This window comes from Excalfactoria chinensis, chromosome 13, assembly GCF_039878825.1.
Source record: "Excalfactoria chinensis isolate bCotChi1 chromosome 13, bCotChi1.hap2, whole genome shotgun sequence".
Classification (NCBI taxonomy): domain Eukaryota; kingdom Metazoa; phylum Chordata; class Aves; order Galliformes; family Phasianidae; genus Excalfactoria; species Excalfactoria chinensis.
Window position 1 is genome coordinate 12,890,313 of NC_092837.1, and position 18,302 is coordinate 12,908,614.

The 18,302-nt window shown below is 42.0% G+C and overlaps 2 protein-coding genes across 3 annotated transcripts in view; one reads left to right on the top strand and one right to left on the bottom strand.

Annotated features, from left to right (window-relative positions):
• Nucleotides 1–5,833: 5,833 nt before the first annotated feature.
• Nucleotides 5,834–16,350, bottom strand: UBLCP1 (ubiquitin like domain containing CTD phosphatase 1). 2 transcript variants are annotated; one of them, XM_072348109.1, is made up of 11 exons: nt 16,280–16,350; nt 13,649–13,839; nt 13,122–13,213; nt 12,670–12,755; nt 12,463–12,578; nt 12,118–12,216; nt 11,184–11,221; nt 9,417–9,515; nt 9,184–9,300; nt 7,703–7,830; nt 5,834–6,905 (listed from the first exon to the last, which is right to left on the bottom strand). In XM_072348109.1, the coding sequence occupies exons 2-11, from the start codon at nt 13,800–13,802 to the stop codon at nt 6,878–6,880; spliced, it is 957 nt and encodes a 318-aa protein (XP_072204210.1). In that variant the 5' UTR covers nt 13,803–13,839; nt 16,280–16,350; the 3' UTR covers nt 5,834–6,877. The 2 variants fall into 2 exon arrangements, with proteins under 2 accessions (XP_072204210.1, XP_072204211.1); XM_072348110.1 differs by having other exon boundaries at nt 13,649–13,842; nt 16,280–16,332.
• The window catches only part of RNF145 (ring finger protein 145), a 43,282-nt gene continuing 41,328 nt past the window's right edge, over nt 16,349–18,302 (top strand). Inside the window, exon 1 of the mRNA XM_072348107.1 lies at nt 16,349–16,543. The gene's annotated coding sequence lies outside the window, so the exon portion shown is untranslated. The remainder of the gene's footprint in view (nt 16,544–18,302) is intronic.

Consider the following 18,302-nt stretch of genomic DNA (forward strand, 5'->3'; position numbering starts at 1 on the left):
TGGCCCTTACCCCCAGTGAGTGGGGTAAGGTGGGGAATGTAGGTACTACATAATGTGGTGCTTCTGATCTAAAACTGCTCTGTTAATTGAGAGTGACCAGAGATGGTGTTGTGGGAAAGGCTGGCTCTAACAGTTCTGGCTTTCTTCCCAAAGACCTCAGTGTCCTTCTCTGCAGGGTAGTCTGTGATAAGAACGTCAGCTGTGCTCTGCAGATACAGGGATTTTTGTCATTCTCCTCCTCAAGACAAAACCTCCTCCTTATGTAAGCAGGTGCTTTGAGCTTTTGGTGATAACCTTTCAAGGAGCTGGAAGGGACACGGAAAGCCTCCCCGAGCCGTGACTGCGCTTCCAAGGGCGCATCCTGCAGGAGGCAGCGGCGTCAGCGGGTCTCCGCTCGTTCCCGGCTATGGGGCTCCCCCTGCTGACCGCCGGGCGGTGGTCAGGAGATCCTGGGGCCGCTGCTGCCCCTCGGTGGTGCTTTTCGGGACAGCCTTCGGGAGCGGGCAGCCCGGCTGCTCGTGCAGGGATTTAAGCAGCTCTGTGCAGCGCGGCGCTGAGCTGCCCCAGCAAAGCGCTACCCGTCCCGCAGCTCTGCTTTGGTGGATGTTCTTTGCTCGGTAGCTCATAGGTCGTTCTTGTGGCAGGTGGTTCTCCCAGCATCGCTCGGTGACATCCCCCCCCAAGGCCTGGATCAGTGTCCATGGTGGCGGACGGGCGGTGCAGTACCGGTGCTGGGCGCTGGGTGCTGCCGCAGACCGAGGTGCTGCTCCGGGGCGCACCTGGAGTGCAAGCTGAGCAGCCTAGTAGAAAATAAGCCTTGCCCCGTGATAAACATCATCATGCTGAGCTCTCGGACTCTGCCAAAGGCCTGATGGCGTCAGGGGAGGGTCAGGTTGGGGCTAAGGAAAGGTCCTGCACCAGAGGGTGGTGGGCATGGAATGTCTGCCCAGCACAGTGGGTGCAGTTCTGAGCTGCCAGAGCTGGACAATGCCCAGGTTCGGATTTTGGGTGACCCTATGAGGGCTTGGCACTGATCTGGCATGACTTGAGCTTTTCTCAAGGTGCCACTTAGTTTTCCTTCCGTAGTTTCTGGAAGCATGCCTTGTGCTTAACTGAGTTGTGCTCTATGGATCTGTAATTATCCATGTTGGCTATGTATCCTCTAAGGGATTTTGTATGTTGATCTCACAAGATCATTTTCCTGCTCTCATCTTAGTGGCTTAGTTGCTCTCATCTTGTGAGCTCTACCAGCACCACACTGGATGAGCTGCAGGCTGAGGCTGGGCACCTCTTGTGACTCTGCTCTTCTCTGACCCCACAGCTGGTGCATTTGGGATCTGAACACCGTGCAGATGCTCCAAGACCAGCACCAAGCCCCAGCACTCCTGGCACTGGTACTCAACTCTTCTTTCCACGCCTCTGAGAGCAACAGGTGGTTCTGCAATGGCAATGTAAGTTGAACTGGGCGGGTATCTTAGAGCACCTGGAAGTTTTATACCGGATACAGTCATCTTCATGTTGTCAGATTGCTTTTGTCAGTGTAATAATTGAGTTCAAATTAACCAGTTGCATGGGTATCACAGAAATGCTGTGTGAATTCCATTCCATAAAGCCACGCGCTGTGGTTTATTGGTGATGGAACTAGATCTGCCTAAACTCGGTCACATCTCACCTTGTCTGAAGTAAAACATCTCTTCAGGGAGATGTTAGGTACTTCTCAGTGAACCAACCAAACCAACCATGTCAGATTAAGGGGAGAAAAATCACTTAAGTTTACTCGACTTCTTAAAATTAGGGCTATTTGAAAGTGGGAACACACTTAGAAAATGAGGTGTTTTGGTTCTGTTTAAGGAAGGCAGGATTTTCAATTATCTGCTTGTTTTCTCCCAACTGCAATTGAAATGAAGCAGTTTAGTAGCTCTGAATGTGCTTGTCCCAGCTCATTTGTTGTTCACTGGTAGCGTTCAGATTGAGTTACAAACCCACTTTTATCTGCAGCTTGGAACAGATACAGAGTCTCTTCATCTTGTTAGTATTTCTTATAGAGAAAGGTGTTTCTACACAGCTGTTCTGTCTAGACATATCTGCAAGGGATGCACTAGATTTGGAGAGAATGCCGTCACAGTCTCATTTTCATCTCCAATCTATTCTTTTATGAAAGTATGCATTTTGGTCCCAATTGAAGCAATATCCATCACTAGGACAGCAGAGGGACCCAGCAGTCCCACTTGCATCACCTGGGGCATGTGCTTGAGATTCATCTGGTGCTTGCAGTCTATGCTGCTCACAAACGTTGCATACCCAGATATGTAGTGAATTGCAGACTGAACATAGAGAGCAGGGTAAAGACCTGGTGTTGCTTGTTGCGAGGCTTACCAGATCCAGCTCAGTTTCCTTTAGGAAGCATCATATCTCACAGTTCTTTTGCTGTTTGTTAAATATGTGCTTCCTGTGCTGCTGCTTGCTCTTCCAGTATGACCCAAACAAGAGCAAAACACCTGAGGAAGGAACTTAGATGTCTGCCAAGGGACCTCCTAGCTTGCAGCACATCAATAATGCACAGTGTAAATCAAAGCACTCTGACAATGCCACAACGCTACCTCCTGCACAGCATTCAGGGACTGCTATGCCAATAGCACACAAATAAACAGCCATGCACTGCTGCAAACTAAATGATATCTGAGTGCTCACAGTATCAAAAGCACTGAGAAATCTCCAGGGATGTGAACATTTAATGAATAAGCATAAGTAATGAAGTTTAGGGTTGTGTGAGAAAGCTCATTGGTGTATAAACAGTTTGAAATCCTGTTGCAGGATGCCACTGGGAAAGGACTGAGGTGTGGATGGTGAGATGGAGGCCTCCAGTGTGCATCAGGGATCAAAAGACAACTGGGGATTGTAGCAGAGGGGATGTGGGGTTGGCAGTACAGCTGAGCTGTAGGAAATGAGGGTCTGAAGCTGGCAATGTGGTCTGGAGTTGGGATCAAGCAGTGCTGTATGTCACAGTGGCCATTTCTTACCATTCTCTGTGAAAACTGAACCAAACTGGAATAGCTCCTCTCTAATTATGAGGCAGTTCTTCCAGACCTCGAGGCATTTAGGTTAGCTTGTTCCTTAAACTTAATATCTTGATTAATGGCCTCTTAAGAAGTGTGGGTAGCAGTACAATGCTCTGCAACTCATGTTTGTCACGTGATGCTGCTAAGTATGATCCATATAAGAAGCTCATGGTGTTTGAGAGGTGTGTCGTGTCTTCTGCAGGAGAGAGGAGTGTTTTCCTCTTCTAGTGTTTCTTCTTCCTGTGTTTTCTTCCTCAGTGTTACCCTTTCCACTCAGTTCTTACTCCATCAATCCATCAGCCACTTCATCTGGGTGCGGTGGTCACCCACACTCATTCTGTGTAGCACCCAACATGACTGCTGCAATGTCAATATTGCAACATTGGAGGATTCTGCCCTTTTTCATCCAGAGCTTCTAGTCTTTAGCAGCCTTAGTGAATCAAGAGTGCTTCTCACTGCCCTCTGAAACCATTTTTGCATGAGCTTCATCTTATTGGAAGGGAGGAAGTATTCGATGCTCCTCACATCAGTCTTAAATACATCCCGAATAGACAGAGTGGAAAATAGTCTTAAACCTTTTGGCATCCATTTGCTGTCAGTCACACATCAAGTCGGGAATAAAAATTGGCAACTAGCTGTAAATTTCACAGTCATACAGCAGGATTTGTGGAGCTGAATTTGCAGTTCAGTTCTTGGCTTCAGCTGTCACCGTGTACCTCTGGTGATGAGCATTCACACCACCGGGAGGTATTAGAGCTGTCAGATATCCAGAGCTTACAGAAATAACTTCATTTCCAAATGGTCTGTCTCTTTTGGTATGAATAATCAGACAGAACACCATACAAAATACTTGACATGTACTGGGAGTCCGGTACAATCTGACACATGGAAATATTTGGAATGCTTCTGACTGGTCTATTTGTTGCTTCTCCAGTGTGGCACAGAACAGTGAATAGAACTCTATCATTAAGCTGCATTCTTCCTTTGATTATTTTAATCCCTTTTTGTTTAATAGGTTGTGAAAACAGGTGTTGAAATACTTCTCAGAGACCCAATGTAATAAAGAGAACTGCACATTAACAAAGTGCAGGGCATCAATAGTTATTCCCAATGTTTATTCATGCTTTGGAAATACAAGTGGGTCAAACTGCCTTCAGTATCAAAACAGAGAAGCAATGTCAGCATGGCTGTTTTCCTCAAGCAGTGACAACCTCATCTGAGGGCTAATTAGAATAGCATTCATTTTCCTTAGCAGCTGTTGTAAATGTTGGTAGTTTGGCACAAATCAGATGATCTGTAAAGTAAGTGAGGCCTGGAAATGTCCCACTGTAGAAATGAGAGAGCTGAATTCCTTTCTGAACTTGCTGATAGCACCTGCCTCAGCTCTGGCCATTGGCAACAAATTGCAGCGGATCACTACCTGCCACTCTTATAATGGCTTTAAGCTGCTTCAGTTCACATGAGTGAGCCCTTGCTCTGGTGCAGTGGGATGTGGTGAATATCAGTTTAGCACCTGACTTATGCACAGCTTTATAATTTCATGTATCTCAGTCTGTCAGCTGAGGAAAACTGCAGCACTTTCGAGAGCCAGTGAAGCACCCAGGTTTCTATTCAGCACCATTCAAATTCTGTGTGTTTAAACACATTCCCTTGGTTCTGTCTTCTCCAGCTGTCAGGCTCAGCACGTTCTGGTGTAGTACATTGTATACCAACCCTGTGTTCTTTGTTCTGTGAACTTTTGTTCACAGTTCAAACCTCAGAGTAGATTTACGCTCAAAGTACAATGGCTGCTCTGAAAGTAATGCCTCCAATTTTACTATGTTGGCCCACAAAGGGGAGCGTGGATATTGCTGGTATGGCAGTAGAAGCTGAACCTTCCTACCATTACTCTGTTATGTTTTGTTGCTGCATGATAGTTGGCAGCAAAGGGGTGGACTGACAGACACAACAGCATCTGATGTGGAAGTCAGACTGAAGACCATGGAGCATATTGGCTGAGCTGTCCTACCACATCTGCCATGTAGGCACCTTTTGACTTTCATCTGTTTGGAATGATAAAGATGGGCTGCATAGACAACATTTTCCTAGCAATGTTGTCAAGGCAGCTCTAAAACAGAGGGTTACCTCTGCTGGTGCAGGTTTTAGTGAGTGTGGTATGCAGACTCTGGTTCATTGCTGGTGAAAATGCATAGCTAGTGGTTCTGTAGGTGAGAATTTTCTCCATCAAATAGTGTTATTGAGCCCTTTTTTTCCTGTTTTAGTTTCTATGGAAGTAAATAGGAGGCATTACTTTTGGACCGTCTTCCACATACAAGCGAGTCAGCCATCCAGTTCAGATATCAGCTCTAGGAGGCAAAGCTTCAGAAATTCACCTTCCATTCTTGCCAAAAAAGATTTTTATGCATCAGGTTTCGGGTTTACTGGTTTAAAACACAGCTTGAGTTGGCACTAAACCACAAAGAGCAGCACATAAGAAACTGTATATCTTCTGACAGGTCATTGAGCCGGAGCCTAACGTGCTCATCTTAACAGCTCATTTGTGTCTGCTGTCCTGACATTCTGACATTTGCTGTCAAGGTTCCTTTCCCATGCAGCTACACGCTTTGCCATTCAATACCAGCGCTCTAATCTGCAGCGGCACATACTGGTCTCTTATTTAACAACTGATATGAAATCTGTGTCTGTGGATTTTTGAAGAAGCACCTCAAAATGGAGGTCATCATTGGATCCTCTGTTAGGGGAACCAAATAGATAAGACAGAACAGGACGCGGAGTTATGAAAAAGGTATTTATTATTTACACAACTGCTATAGTTCCTTAAGAACAATATATACCATTTTTATTTGAAAGGGTCAGACTTCTTTCAAATACATGAACTGCGTAACGCACAAGTGTTGGTAATGCCAACCAGCAGTCACATCACACTTCTACAGTGCAGGCATAAGCAGCGCAAGGAAATGACGTTTTAAGAACAGTATGGCTGGATATTGTATTTAAACACAGTGTTTGCACTTTGACAAGATTGAGCTAGAAGAGAACAAGGGTTTTGTTCATGCTTTGTTAGGGATGAGACTTTCCCATCTGAGGCCTAAACCCTTTGTTTGATGTATGAGAATTTTTCAGGCAGGCTGCTTTTCACTTACCAGATAGGAGTGGGATTTTTCTCCCTCGAGTTGCAGTCTTGTTTTCCAGTAAACACTGCTTTATAGTACAAGTTCACATACTGGGAGAAACTGGCCACAGAGGTGGTACCTTCCCATCTTACTGTCTTGCACAGAGAAACACTGACATACTAATACATACCAAACTTAGACAACTTGTATAGCTTTAAATACTGGACTGGGTGAGGGAGACTGTTTCTAAAGCTGAAGGGAATAGAGGGCTTATACAATTCATACACTGTCAAAATTGGCTCCTTACTCAACTTTTTTGGTCTAATTGTTTACTTTTCTAGTTTGAGAATGGTTTTGGTCTTTGACGGTTATGGTTGGTTGTACTTGAGCAGAAAAGGAGAAGAAACTATTTGTAGTAACACTGTAGAACTGAATGTTAGAAAAACTCAAGAAACTGACTTGTTTCTCCCACTCTGAGCTTATTGCTGTGATCTTTAGGAGAAAACAAACAAAAAAAACCCCACCATGAAACAAAACAACAACTAAAAATAACCCACAACCATCCAACTGGAAGACCAAGTATAGCAGTCGTTCTGGCATTGTATCCAGTGTCCAGCACTATTATACTCTAGCGTATAAGCAAGGAAAAGTCCAATGATCTGAGTGAAGTTCCCTTTGATTCAGTGCTAAACGATTTTGTTACTGTTATTGTCCTTGTTTCTTTGAAAGATACCTGAAAGAAGCAAAAATAGTTTCACACAAAATAAGCAGGCACAAACATATCCATCTTTTATATGCACAAACTACATTTTTTTTCACTAAAAATCTAATTATTAATAACCAGAAATTAGACTGCAATCAAGTTTGCAAGGCTGTTCTTTTAAGCACTGAATGGGTGTATTTTTAATAGCATATTGTCCACGCTCTTTTTTTTACTTGTATTGAAGATCCAGGCTAATGCATAAGATCAAACATGATAATTTTACCTAAATGCTTCAGCTGGTCATTCTACAGCAAGAATTAGGATGGTAACTGATGCTTAATTTAAGCATTTGGAGAACTTGGATCTGTAACGCTTACATTACTGGTGAATGCTGTAGTACCACATACCTGTATAGTGCCTGAGAGCCACCCTAACAACACAAACCTCAGAAGTAACCTCCATGCTGCAAAGGACGTGAGGTCTGAACTGACAGCCTAACTTTGTAGGAGTGGAGAAAAGGAAATTTACAAGGATCAGGCTTCTTCAGAACTTTTTTTTCCCCTTTTAAGAAGCATAACTGCTTCAGTGGTCCTGAGCTCTGAAGTAGTAGGAAAAAGAAGGTCTGTTCTGTCAGAAACCTTAACTTCCTAGAGAGGCAGCCTAAGCACTACAGGCCTTTTAAAATGCTGCTCAAACTAAATGACATTTGTAGCTTTAAGTCATATCAAAGTTCACCAGCTCAGCTGTTTGTGGTCTTACTACAAATGACATTAAGCAAAACACAGTGGGGTCAGAAACAGAAAGAAGGTTTTTGACTTTGTTCCTACCTTTCCCAGTGTTTATGATTCAGCTCCAAAAAGTCATCTAATTTTGCGATTTCTTTGAGGTACTGAGTGAGCTTTAGAAGCTCCTTGTCTTTATCCCGATTTAAATGTGCTTTCATAAAAGGCCTTATCTATTAAAAAAAAAAAGTGGTTATCATCATCTGCTCCAAGTGAGAAAAACGCTTACGATTCTACAACGTTTACCACACAGTCAAAATACTGTCAGTGCTGCGTCAAATTTTAACTTCTTTTAGGTGAGAGGAAGAAAAAATTTTCCATTAGCGGCCACCTCCAATTTGTCTTTTTATTGATGCAATCTGGATTTCAGGGGTTTTGTCTTGCATGTTCACCAGGAAGAAATCTGTTCTGTCAATCTTGTATTTCTTCAAGCCTTTCTCTCCCAGGCAGTCAGAATGATAAATCGATCTGTGATGGACTGTCACATTTCCTAACATGATTTCATAGATGTTTTTGCAGGAGAAATGAGGGGGTTTCAGCTGTGCTTTGAGCTGTGTGGCATCCTTGGAACCAGATGCTTTTTTTTTTTTAAACAAAATGCATCTGACTACAATCACAGCTTCTGTGACAAGAGATGTTAGAAGTAAAGCTTGTCTGACAACTGCTTTAAGCTTGGAATACATTATACCTGCACCTTGTTTTAGTGATCCGACTTTCTATTCTGCAGCTCTGTTAGTAACATTTTGACAAACATCTTTGAAATCTGAACTAGAGGGAGCTCTCTGGCTAATCCTCTCCCAGCACGATCCTTGATTCTAGTAATTTTGAGCAGTTCCAATCAATGCCATCTTGACAGGTATCAACAATTGCCATCTACCTCAAATCGTGGATATTTTCCTAGTAACACAATCTTAGATTTCTGTTTTTGAATTTGTTTTAAAGAAACTTGCAGAGATTCTTGTAGTACATATTGTTGCACCACAGAATTAAGTTGTGTTCTTATTCAGAGCCAGCACTGATGATTAGGAGTTTTGAAGCAGGAACTAGTTGACAGTTTTATAAAATGAAATATTTGCTATTTTGCAGTCAAAGTGGCTCCAGGTATTAATTACCAGTGGGGAACAAAATGCTTGCTGTTGTGTTGACGTGCTAACATGAAGTACAGCAGCTTGTTATTTGATTTGTTTTCTGAATACAACCACTCTTAACGATTCAACATCACATTTTAATGTTGCCTGTCAACAATGTCCACATTGATTATAGTTTGCAGTAACAACGTAAGCAGAAATAACAATTTAAGTGCTTTGGAAGTCTCTTAAAAGCTCGTTTAGGGAATCAACGCTTTAAAACTACAATGAGGGGAGTGCTAGTCCAACCAAAGGGCAATCTAAATAGGAAATACAATAAAATATGCACCTTTGCTAGTTAACAACAGTCTTACTTTAATATAAAGCAGGAAATATGAGAAAGTAATACATAAATTATATTAAAAAATGGTAATATATAAAATTTCCAGTTAATGTTACCTTGAGTCCATTTTGTGGATTCATTAGGAAGTTTCGGCCAATATCATCGAACATAATAGTATTCTTTTTGCTGTAATACTCTGAAAACTTTCCCCAGATAACACCAAGAGGCTTCACCTGCAAGAATAACGTGTAAAAAAGAAGCCTGGTAAACCTTATTGGTAAACATTTCAATGGAGTATGATAACATGTAATCTGAATGTAGAAAATAATGAGGAAAGAACTATACTTACATCTATTAGTCCTCTTCGAGGAGTGTGCACTGTTATCATGGCAGCACTGTCCAACATAAAGGTTATCTTGTAGTTTGCATTAGTGCTCACACCAAGCTCCTGCATCACAATGATTAATTATTAAAGCTTCAGATGATAACAATTCTACTGCTGTACAGATGAATCTTGCAAATGAACAGTGCTAAATACTAGGGTTAATGTCCTCTTATACTGAAAAACAGCTGTTCTGTATCATCTGAATTCTGGGCATAAATAGATGGAGAATAAGAGACTAAACATAGTTACCTGACATTTCTCTTTTTAATACTGTTTCTGCTTTGTACTTTAAAAAACTCATCAGTGTCAAGTATTGCTGGGATCATTGCTCCCAGACAAAAAGCGATACTTGAAGAGGTGCAATTAGTTTAGGGAGAAGCAATAGTTTTGTGGGCTAGTGTTAGGAATCTCAGCTGAGACATAGCAGTAGGCACGGGGAGGTTGTGAACTGCTAACATGAAGGGCTGAAAAGGTGACCAGTGCAAGGTAAACAGCCCTGTTTAGAACAATGGTCTTCCACTAGATTTAATCCTATTGCTACGATGGATTCTGCAGCAAAACAAAGGTTTTTCCCTTAAATGGTAAATCCCACATGCAAGATGTGATGCTCATATTCTATTTCATCACACTTGCACTTACCTCTATCTGATACAGTGGTTTTGATACAGCCAGAGAATTAACTGCATGGTAACAACCACAAACTGTTTCAAGAATATTTGAGCCACAAACGTATTCTAGCTTGAAGTCATAGTTCTATATTACAAAGCTGTAGTTACAGTATCTTTATCGATAAAATACACTTGATTCATAGATAAAACATAAACAAGAGATGGAATACTGGTACAGAAATAGTGTTTGCAAGTCTCAATACTGATTTTAATTGTGCTAATCCCAGGTCAGAGTTCTGATTAAAGGTTCTCATTTCTGAGATCGTTCTGAAGGATTTTTTGCTTTAAAAAAAAAAAAATCACTGTTTTGAAATAGACGACGTTTATAAATTCCTTGCTACATTACAGCTTGAAAAAAGTCAATTAAAAAAGAAAGTGAGATAAAGTTTAAATTCGGATGTTGGTTTTTTTTTGTGACTCAAGTTTTGATTCATAAACAAAAACCAACCCACCAACCAAACGTGCAGCAGCACATCTTACTAAGCTCATTAAGTTTACAGCTAAGCGTGGCTGTAAATATGTTTACTAGGTCAGCTGTGCAAAGCTGGCTTGTCGCCCAGTTTAGGTATGGAAGAAACCAGGATTGAAAGAGGAGCTTTTACAGATGTTTTAATAAAGCAGAGGAAGAAACAAAATCACACAGCTGAAAGAGGTACAGGATGAAGATGAAATGTTTTCTCTTGATAACCTATTCCAGCATGCCACATCTGTCCATTCTCTTAAAGAACTGTGCTGTGCTTGAGATTAGAACTCTATAATTAGAGCTAAGATGAAAGCAACAGCGAAGGCTATGTGACTAAGTTTCAGCAAGTACTGACTTGTGCTTAGTTCTGCTAAATTTAGTGCCTCCTGCTTTGATGGCTTGTGTGGAGTTCTAAAATTAGATTTTATCTAGTTTTGTGTCAAAGGTATTTTAAAGTGACTACAAAGCTTTAGAAAACTTGGATTTGGATTAATACAGTCTCCTCAGTCACTAAATCTCTCTGTAACACTGAACATAAACCCAACTAGATGAACAGCAAGCTAGAGTAGAAACAAATTGCACCTTTTCAGAACAACTTACTTTCATTTTAGCTTCAATCCACTTCATATTGGTAGCAGCTGAAAGGGATAAACCAAATAATTATTTATCAGTACATCATTAATAGATTTAAAAAAATAAAATAAAAAAAAGGCAAAAAACTGTTTAGGTATCAATTTGGTTTACAGACTTCCATTTCAGAAAGACCCATCCTTGTCACAGCTTTCAGGGTTCACTGCTTTCATGACAGTCTGCCTTTATGGAAGTTTATTTTAATTTGGAAAAGATTAACTTTCAAATGAAAACCAGATTAAGCACTGCATGTATTTAAAAACATTTTCTAGATCAGTTGTTAGTGAATTACATTCTTGAGGGCCATAGAACAGGCTATATCTGGTTTGAGGAACGTTGTCTTTATGGGATTTTCTCCTGGAAGCACTGTAAGAATTCATAACGTTGAGAAAGGACAAAGCATCAACATTGCCAGCTGACCTAGGAATATGTGGAAGCATCGTTTCAGACTTTGAAAGCTAAGTTTTGTAAAACAAGTTTAAATTTTACGTTGGCTCCAGCTGTCAGACAGGAAGTGAAGTTGCACTAAAGCAAAGCATCAGCCATCCCTATAGACATGTGAGTTTGGTCCATTTCCAGTTTTTTATTGCTATGGCTTATTGTCTAGACTGAAATTATTTGTAGAGCTAAGCTACCCAGCAGTGTTTGCTGCTTTTATAACTGTGTTATTTTAAGTGTTTGCTTGTATAAAGTGACATTCAGCAAACGGATATTGAGCTTTATACTGTTATTAGATCCATTCATAACAGCAATATTCCTGGTGAATACATCACAGCTGAATGTTCATGTACTGCTTTACATCTTGTAATTCACACTAAAAAGTGATATAAAAACCTCCCAGCTGGAGCCTCTGCTCCAAATGATAGTTTATAATGAAGTCTCAGCACTGAGTACATAAACTTACACCAAATTACAATATCATAATCCTCATATGCAGATGTCAGGAACTCATGAAGGTACGGCCTCATCAGTTCTACTCCAGTTTCAGCGCAAGATCTGTGGTCTAAAAAGAATACAAGAAGGCAGAAATTGATTATAGAGTGTAGGATGTGAAGTATGACAACATACAATGTTTACAAATGCCACTGCTTCCTAAAATATGAGCAGAAGACCTCAAAATGTTACAAAACAGAAGTTATGTAGTACAACACGAGCCAAAATAACTGAAGTATATTTGTAAATTGAACATAAGGAACTAGCAAATAAATTGCTCTCTTAAACCAACCCCACAGGTTGCATAAAGTCTCACCAAATAGTGTATAATCAACATCTAGCACCAGCAGCTTCTTTCCTTCCCTGGGAGGATTCAGAATTTCCACTTTGTATTCTTTAACTCTGCGAGAAATTTTTAGTAGGTTTTCTTCCCTAATATAAGAGTACAAAAAGTTACAGTTAATTAAAATGCACACAGCAAGTTCCATAACAGGACAGGTTTTTAATAGCTCGAATTCCTAACCTGTTTTCTACTTCCACAACTTCCTCTTCAATATCAAAGTCATTGATGACATCATCGTTATCAGGAGGCGGCCCAAGAACATCTTCCTAGTGGAATAATAGTAAGAGATAACTGGGATCACTAAAAGAAAACAGTGCATATCCAGGCCCTGTTACTGTACATTACAGTCAAAAAATGAAAATTAACAAAAGTGATTTTACTTCTCTAGTAGAAAAAAATGCTCAAATACACTGATCATTAGGTTTCAGAAGTCAGTGGGAATATCACAGTTGTAGGTTTGTACTTTAAGCCCAAAACAAGGGATTTTAATGCTATTCAAGTTCTATAGAAAAGTTTACATAAATACCAGAAATCTACTGCAGTACTAATTTTGCAGTGATTTAAAATCATAATGAGGAGATGCACTTTTTCTTCCCCCTCTTATAAAGCTAATAAGCAAGTAAAATATTTACCAAACTCTCTTCACGAGTGCCCATCATCATGATTTTAGTATTTGGTTTTAACTTGAGCGCTCCAAGCTTAACATCATCATCCGCAGGTTTCCCTAAAATACAATAAGAGTTCTGTTTGCTTTTTTGTTGTTCATTTTTGTTCATTTCTTTTTTCTTTTCAAACTGAGAGATTTTAGTAAACTGTCAGTAAATTTCATGCTTAATTGAAATTAGCTACCCATAAAACACAAGAATACTCCAAGCTGCATTGTCATCCTCTATCCACAGACATGCTACTTGTCTGACTAACAAGAATTAAAACTGTTTAAGGTACACCTGCTTCACATCAGCCATTAAAAATGACCCTTTAGATGTATCAGTAATGAACTACATAGTGATGTATCAAATCCCTCTGTGTGTGCTCATTCAAAAGCTAGATCTGGGAGGTAGATGCTCTGTTAATACACACATCTTGACTAAGCTAAGAGGATGCTCTTCCTTAAATATCTCCCGTGCATCCAAAACAAATAACAAATACAAATAGTTACCCTTCATCTTAAGCCCAAGTAATTTTTGGCGCTCTGGTAACACTCCAGTAAGGCCTTTAAGAGACTGCTTCAGATCCAACACAGTGTCCTCTTCTGATAGCGAGGTTATCGTATACTCCTGTCCGCCCCATTTTATTATAAGAGAGAGAGACATCCTTGAAGCATATGTTCAGTGTTATTTCCTGACAAATCTGCTGGAGGAGGAAAATGCAATGATCATGTAAGCAAGAAATAGGAGCAGTGGTTTCTTTTTTCAGAAGACAAACATTATAGTCTGTACGTTTTAGTGGTATTGTACATCAGTGAGCTGCTTGTTTTGCATGCACAGGTGATGAATGTTAATAAAATGCTGAAACTAAGGGAGAAAGAACAGCACTACAGCTGTGGCTTTGAGTTCCACTTTGATGTATTTAGCAATGTCACATTCACTGTCTGCTGTATCACAAGCTCGCTTGCTGTGTGTTCTGTGCAGGTACAGCTTTTTGCAGCACAGCCAGCACTCAAGCAGAGTACTGCAGCATCAGAAATGTCATTTCAATGTCCTCTGCAATAATTTCACAACCAACCCACCCATAACATAGGTGGCTACTAAACAGCAAGTAAGAAATTCCTAAAATACAATAAAAAACCCCAACCAAAACAGTTCTGAACCAACAGTTCAAGTGGATCACTTTCCCTACTCACTTTCACTGAGATCTGTGCAGTAGCTGCAGTAATACACCTCAGGTCACGTCTCACTGTAGCAATATCAAAGCAGGAGTTTGAAAACAAAGCCAAAATACACACCTACATAGTACAATTACACTGTAAGAACTGCACTTTCATTGCAGTGCTGACAAAATAATCGTAATTACAACTACCTTTAATTTACGCCAGATCATTTATGTGAATTCTATTCAACAGTTTATTCCCACACTAAAGACAGAAGCAAGACTTCTAGCTTTCTGGGAAAGGAAAAACATGTTTGCTTCTGCCAACGTTTGGAAGCAGAGAATCAAGGACTGGGTATGAAAAGGCCATTTCAAACTGTCAGAGAACCAGAGAATGCCTCTGCACAACTAATGGTGAGAATGTCCTTGAAAGATTGCTGACCAAAAAGTAAAGAGAAGAGCCATGAAAACCAAACCAAACCAAACCTGAGAGTGTCCACCTTAGAGAAATGCATTGTACCAAGCAATTCAGGTCTGGCAATTCCAATAAAAGCCAGAACTCCAATAAAAGTCTGACTCCTCATCCTCTCAAGCATCACTCTCAGCAGTTACCTGCTCTCATCCAAACTAATTCTGCCTATACAATATCCTTTGCTAAGAACAATCAAGTAATTACTCAGATATACTCACCAAGCTCCAATCAAATATGAAATGGAGGATCAGATACAACCTGCCTGCTGAGGACAATAAAAGCCATTCTTCCTCACTATCTCCTCTAAGATCCCTGAAAACAAACTGAATAAATTTTAGAACAATCAAATTTTATTATTTTTTAAAATATCTCCAAATTGGACAGGGAATAGCACTAGCCTGTGAATTAGTATTATTCTGTGAAAGATGGTCTTTGAAGTACTAAGAGAATCAACTGAGGTTAAAGCTGCATATCAGCAGTGTTAGCTCATTATCACAAATGACCTCTGCCCATAAACCTCAGACCAAGATTTCTAGGCTTAGAAAGATGAGTTTGTGGCCTGCTTTCTCAACTGTACCACATGCCTGAAGTCATTCTGCAAGCACATGCACAGAGTAAAAGCAATAAGGAAACTTCTCAGGCCTCTGTCAAACTGAAAGGATCCCTTCAAAGCAGAGCACTCATCAGCTGCCAGTCCTTGCAGAAGTACAATGATGAAGGTTATCAGAAACACCAAACAGAAAGACCTTTATTCAGTGCAAAACACTGATGGAACTGGGTGTGGACACCAGAATCAATGTTTATGGGACAACAAATTAAAGGCAAGGAGCTGGAACTAGATGCTCTTTCAGATCCCTTCCAGCCCAAGCCATTCAGTGACTCAATGAGGACCAAAGAGAAGGTCACAGGGATTTTCACAGTTTCTATGGTCTGGACTGTATAGAAAGGAAACTGAAAGGTAGTGAAACAGAGTTTGTTCTAGTTGCTTACATGGTCAGATGGCTGACATTGTCAGAGCCCCGCAGGCCACCAAGAGCCTAAAGTTAAAGGGGCAGTGGGCCAGAAAAAGCGTTTGTCTTGGGAGATCTGGGAGGGAGAGAAACGGCACAGCTCCACGTTTCTGCGTATCTCACCCAGCAGCGTAAAACGTGAGCACGACAAACGCAACCCGCGGGAGGGGAACTGCAGCACGGAACGGGGACGGAGCGCTCAGGAACGGCTGCGGGTCCCCGGCTGGAGTCCGGTCCCGTCCGAGCCGTCCCGGCGGTGACACGGGGAGAGCGGAGGCCGCGCGCGGCTGCAGGCCCCGCTGTGCCGCGGACGTTCCGGAGCCAGGAGAGACGCGCTCACCCCGAAGCGCCGCGCGCGGCCCTCGCACCACCGGCACGGGAATGCCCGGTGCTACCGCGCACGGAGGCTTCAGGTCCGGCCCCCCACGGCGACAGCGGCCGCAGAGGCGTTGCCCGCCAGCCCCAGCCCCACCCGCGGCAGCGCGATGCGGCCCCTCACCCTGGCAACGGAACCGGCACCGACCCGCGATCCGCCGCACCGGAAGCGGAAGTGGAGCGCGCCGGAAGCGGAGGGATACCGGATGTGCGCTGATTCCCGCTCGGTGGAGCGCGGTGTTGGAGCGGTGTTGGCTGGGTCTGTTGGTGTAGGCCGAACCGTGACCGTGTGTCCAGGCGGGCCGGGCCGGTACCGGACGGAGTTCCGTGATGGTCTGTGTGTGCCGGGAGACGCCGAGATGTGTCAGAGTGGTACACGAGCAGGAGGGTCCGTTTTGCTGCTCTCCTGTTCTGACGGGAATTCCTTATTTTATTGACTTTTGGTTTTATTTTTGAGGTAAAATCCACAGGTAGCACGGAGCGAGTGGCCTGGCAGGGCCCGCAGCCCCCAGCTCGCTGCCATCGGCTTCTCTCTTTCATTAATAACCTTCACAGGAGGCTTATTGATGCCCAGAAGTCCTTTCTAAGTTCTAAGTCCTTCTAAGCTGAGCCCTTCATGGCAGAGTGTGCTTTTGCATCCCTTGTACCTGTGGTGCCATCTTGGGGGGCTGCTGGGGTTCTCAGCTGTAGTTGCTTTGTGCCATTGGGAACGAGTGTAGAAGGAAGGCTGTAGTTTGCACAAAGATGAGCTTTTGCATTTAGAACTGCCCCTCGCGTTGTGTTGCAAACCTGAGCAAGGTGCGATATAAAACAAAGCTGTACAGAAGCCTGGTTTTCCACAGTCCTTTTTTCTTCTGACTGGGAATTAATTTCATGCGTTTCCTGCTTGGATGCGGATTTTGAGTTTTGTTCTATATTCAGATTTTAAGCGTAAAAAGTGCTGTGGTTTCCAGAAAAGCAATGCAAATGGGGAGGTTACTTCACTGACTGTTTGTGTCAGGTGTAGCTTCTGACTGCACTCAAATCCCTGTTAAACCAGTTAGTGTGTATGTATTCTAGTCACGAAGGGCTTTTCATGATAGTTGTCCTCTGCACTGAGGCAGCATGTTACAGCAGTGCTGGAAAGCTTCCAGAGTTGCAAGTAGTAATTAAAGTCACACCCTGTCATAAAACTGTGCACCCTGCGGGCCTATTTAGAACATTCAGGCTACAGAAATGAGACTATGATGTGACCAGCTCTCTGCTGACAATCTCTTTGATACATTCTAATAATTTCCTAATTGGTCTTGATAAAACTCTTGTGGAGAAGAGGCATTAATTGTTTTTCTGTTTGGTTTTGGTTTGAAAAAACTATTCATTATTTCTAAATGATATTTCATTTTGGATATGATGATGGTGTTTTAGTGTCCTGAAGCCTGAGCCATGACTAGGACTATTTTGTGCTCAACATTGCTGAAAAATGCTCTGATTCTGGTGGTGTTCATGTGGCACAGAAAAATATGTCCTTAAACTCAGCTGTAAGAACACATGGTGGTGCTAAATCCTAACATTAATAAGTGCATAGTGTTAAAGGAGTCTTACTAAGACCATGTAATTGCAACTCAGAGCCCAAACAGCAGCATCTTTGTACAGAAAAGTTTGTTTTGTGGTGATACTCCTTGGGTTTACGCTGTGGTGAATTCTAGCAGAGCAAGGAAGAGGGAAAAGCAGTGCGGAAATCTTAAAGCAAATGTCCGCTCCGTGGCATCCTGATGTACCCTATGCCTGGGATGCTCTAGGGTGAAACTAAAGAAACTTGTTCTAAGCAGGCAGTAACAGCAGTGATGTGTGAGAATGTCCAGCTCTTCAAGTCTACACTATCCAAGTGTTTCCAGCCTAAGGCAGATTTGTGCACAAACCTCCTCTGCTGTCCTAACCTCTTCAATGTAATACAACAGACAGCATGGTTTACTGGACACTGCCATCACTGTGCCCCAGGAATGGCAACGTATGAATGCGAGCTCTGATTCTGAATCACTGTGTGACTGTGGGCAAAACAGTGAGACTTTCCAGTGTTCAATAACGCAATGTGCTTCAGTAGCTGGCAGCTCAGCTGGAGACATAGAAACGTCTCTGGTTTGAAACGAAACACATTTTCAAGTTATCAC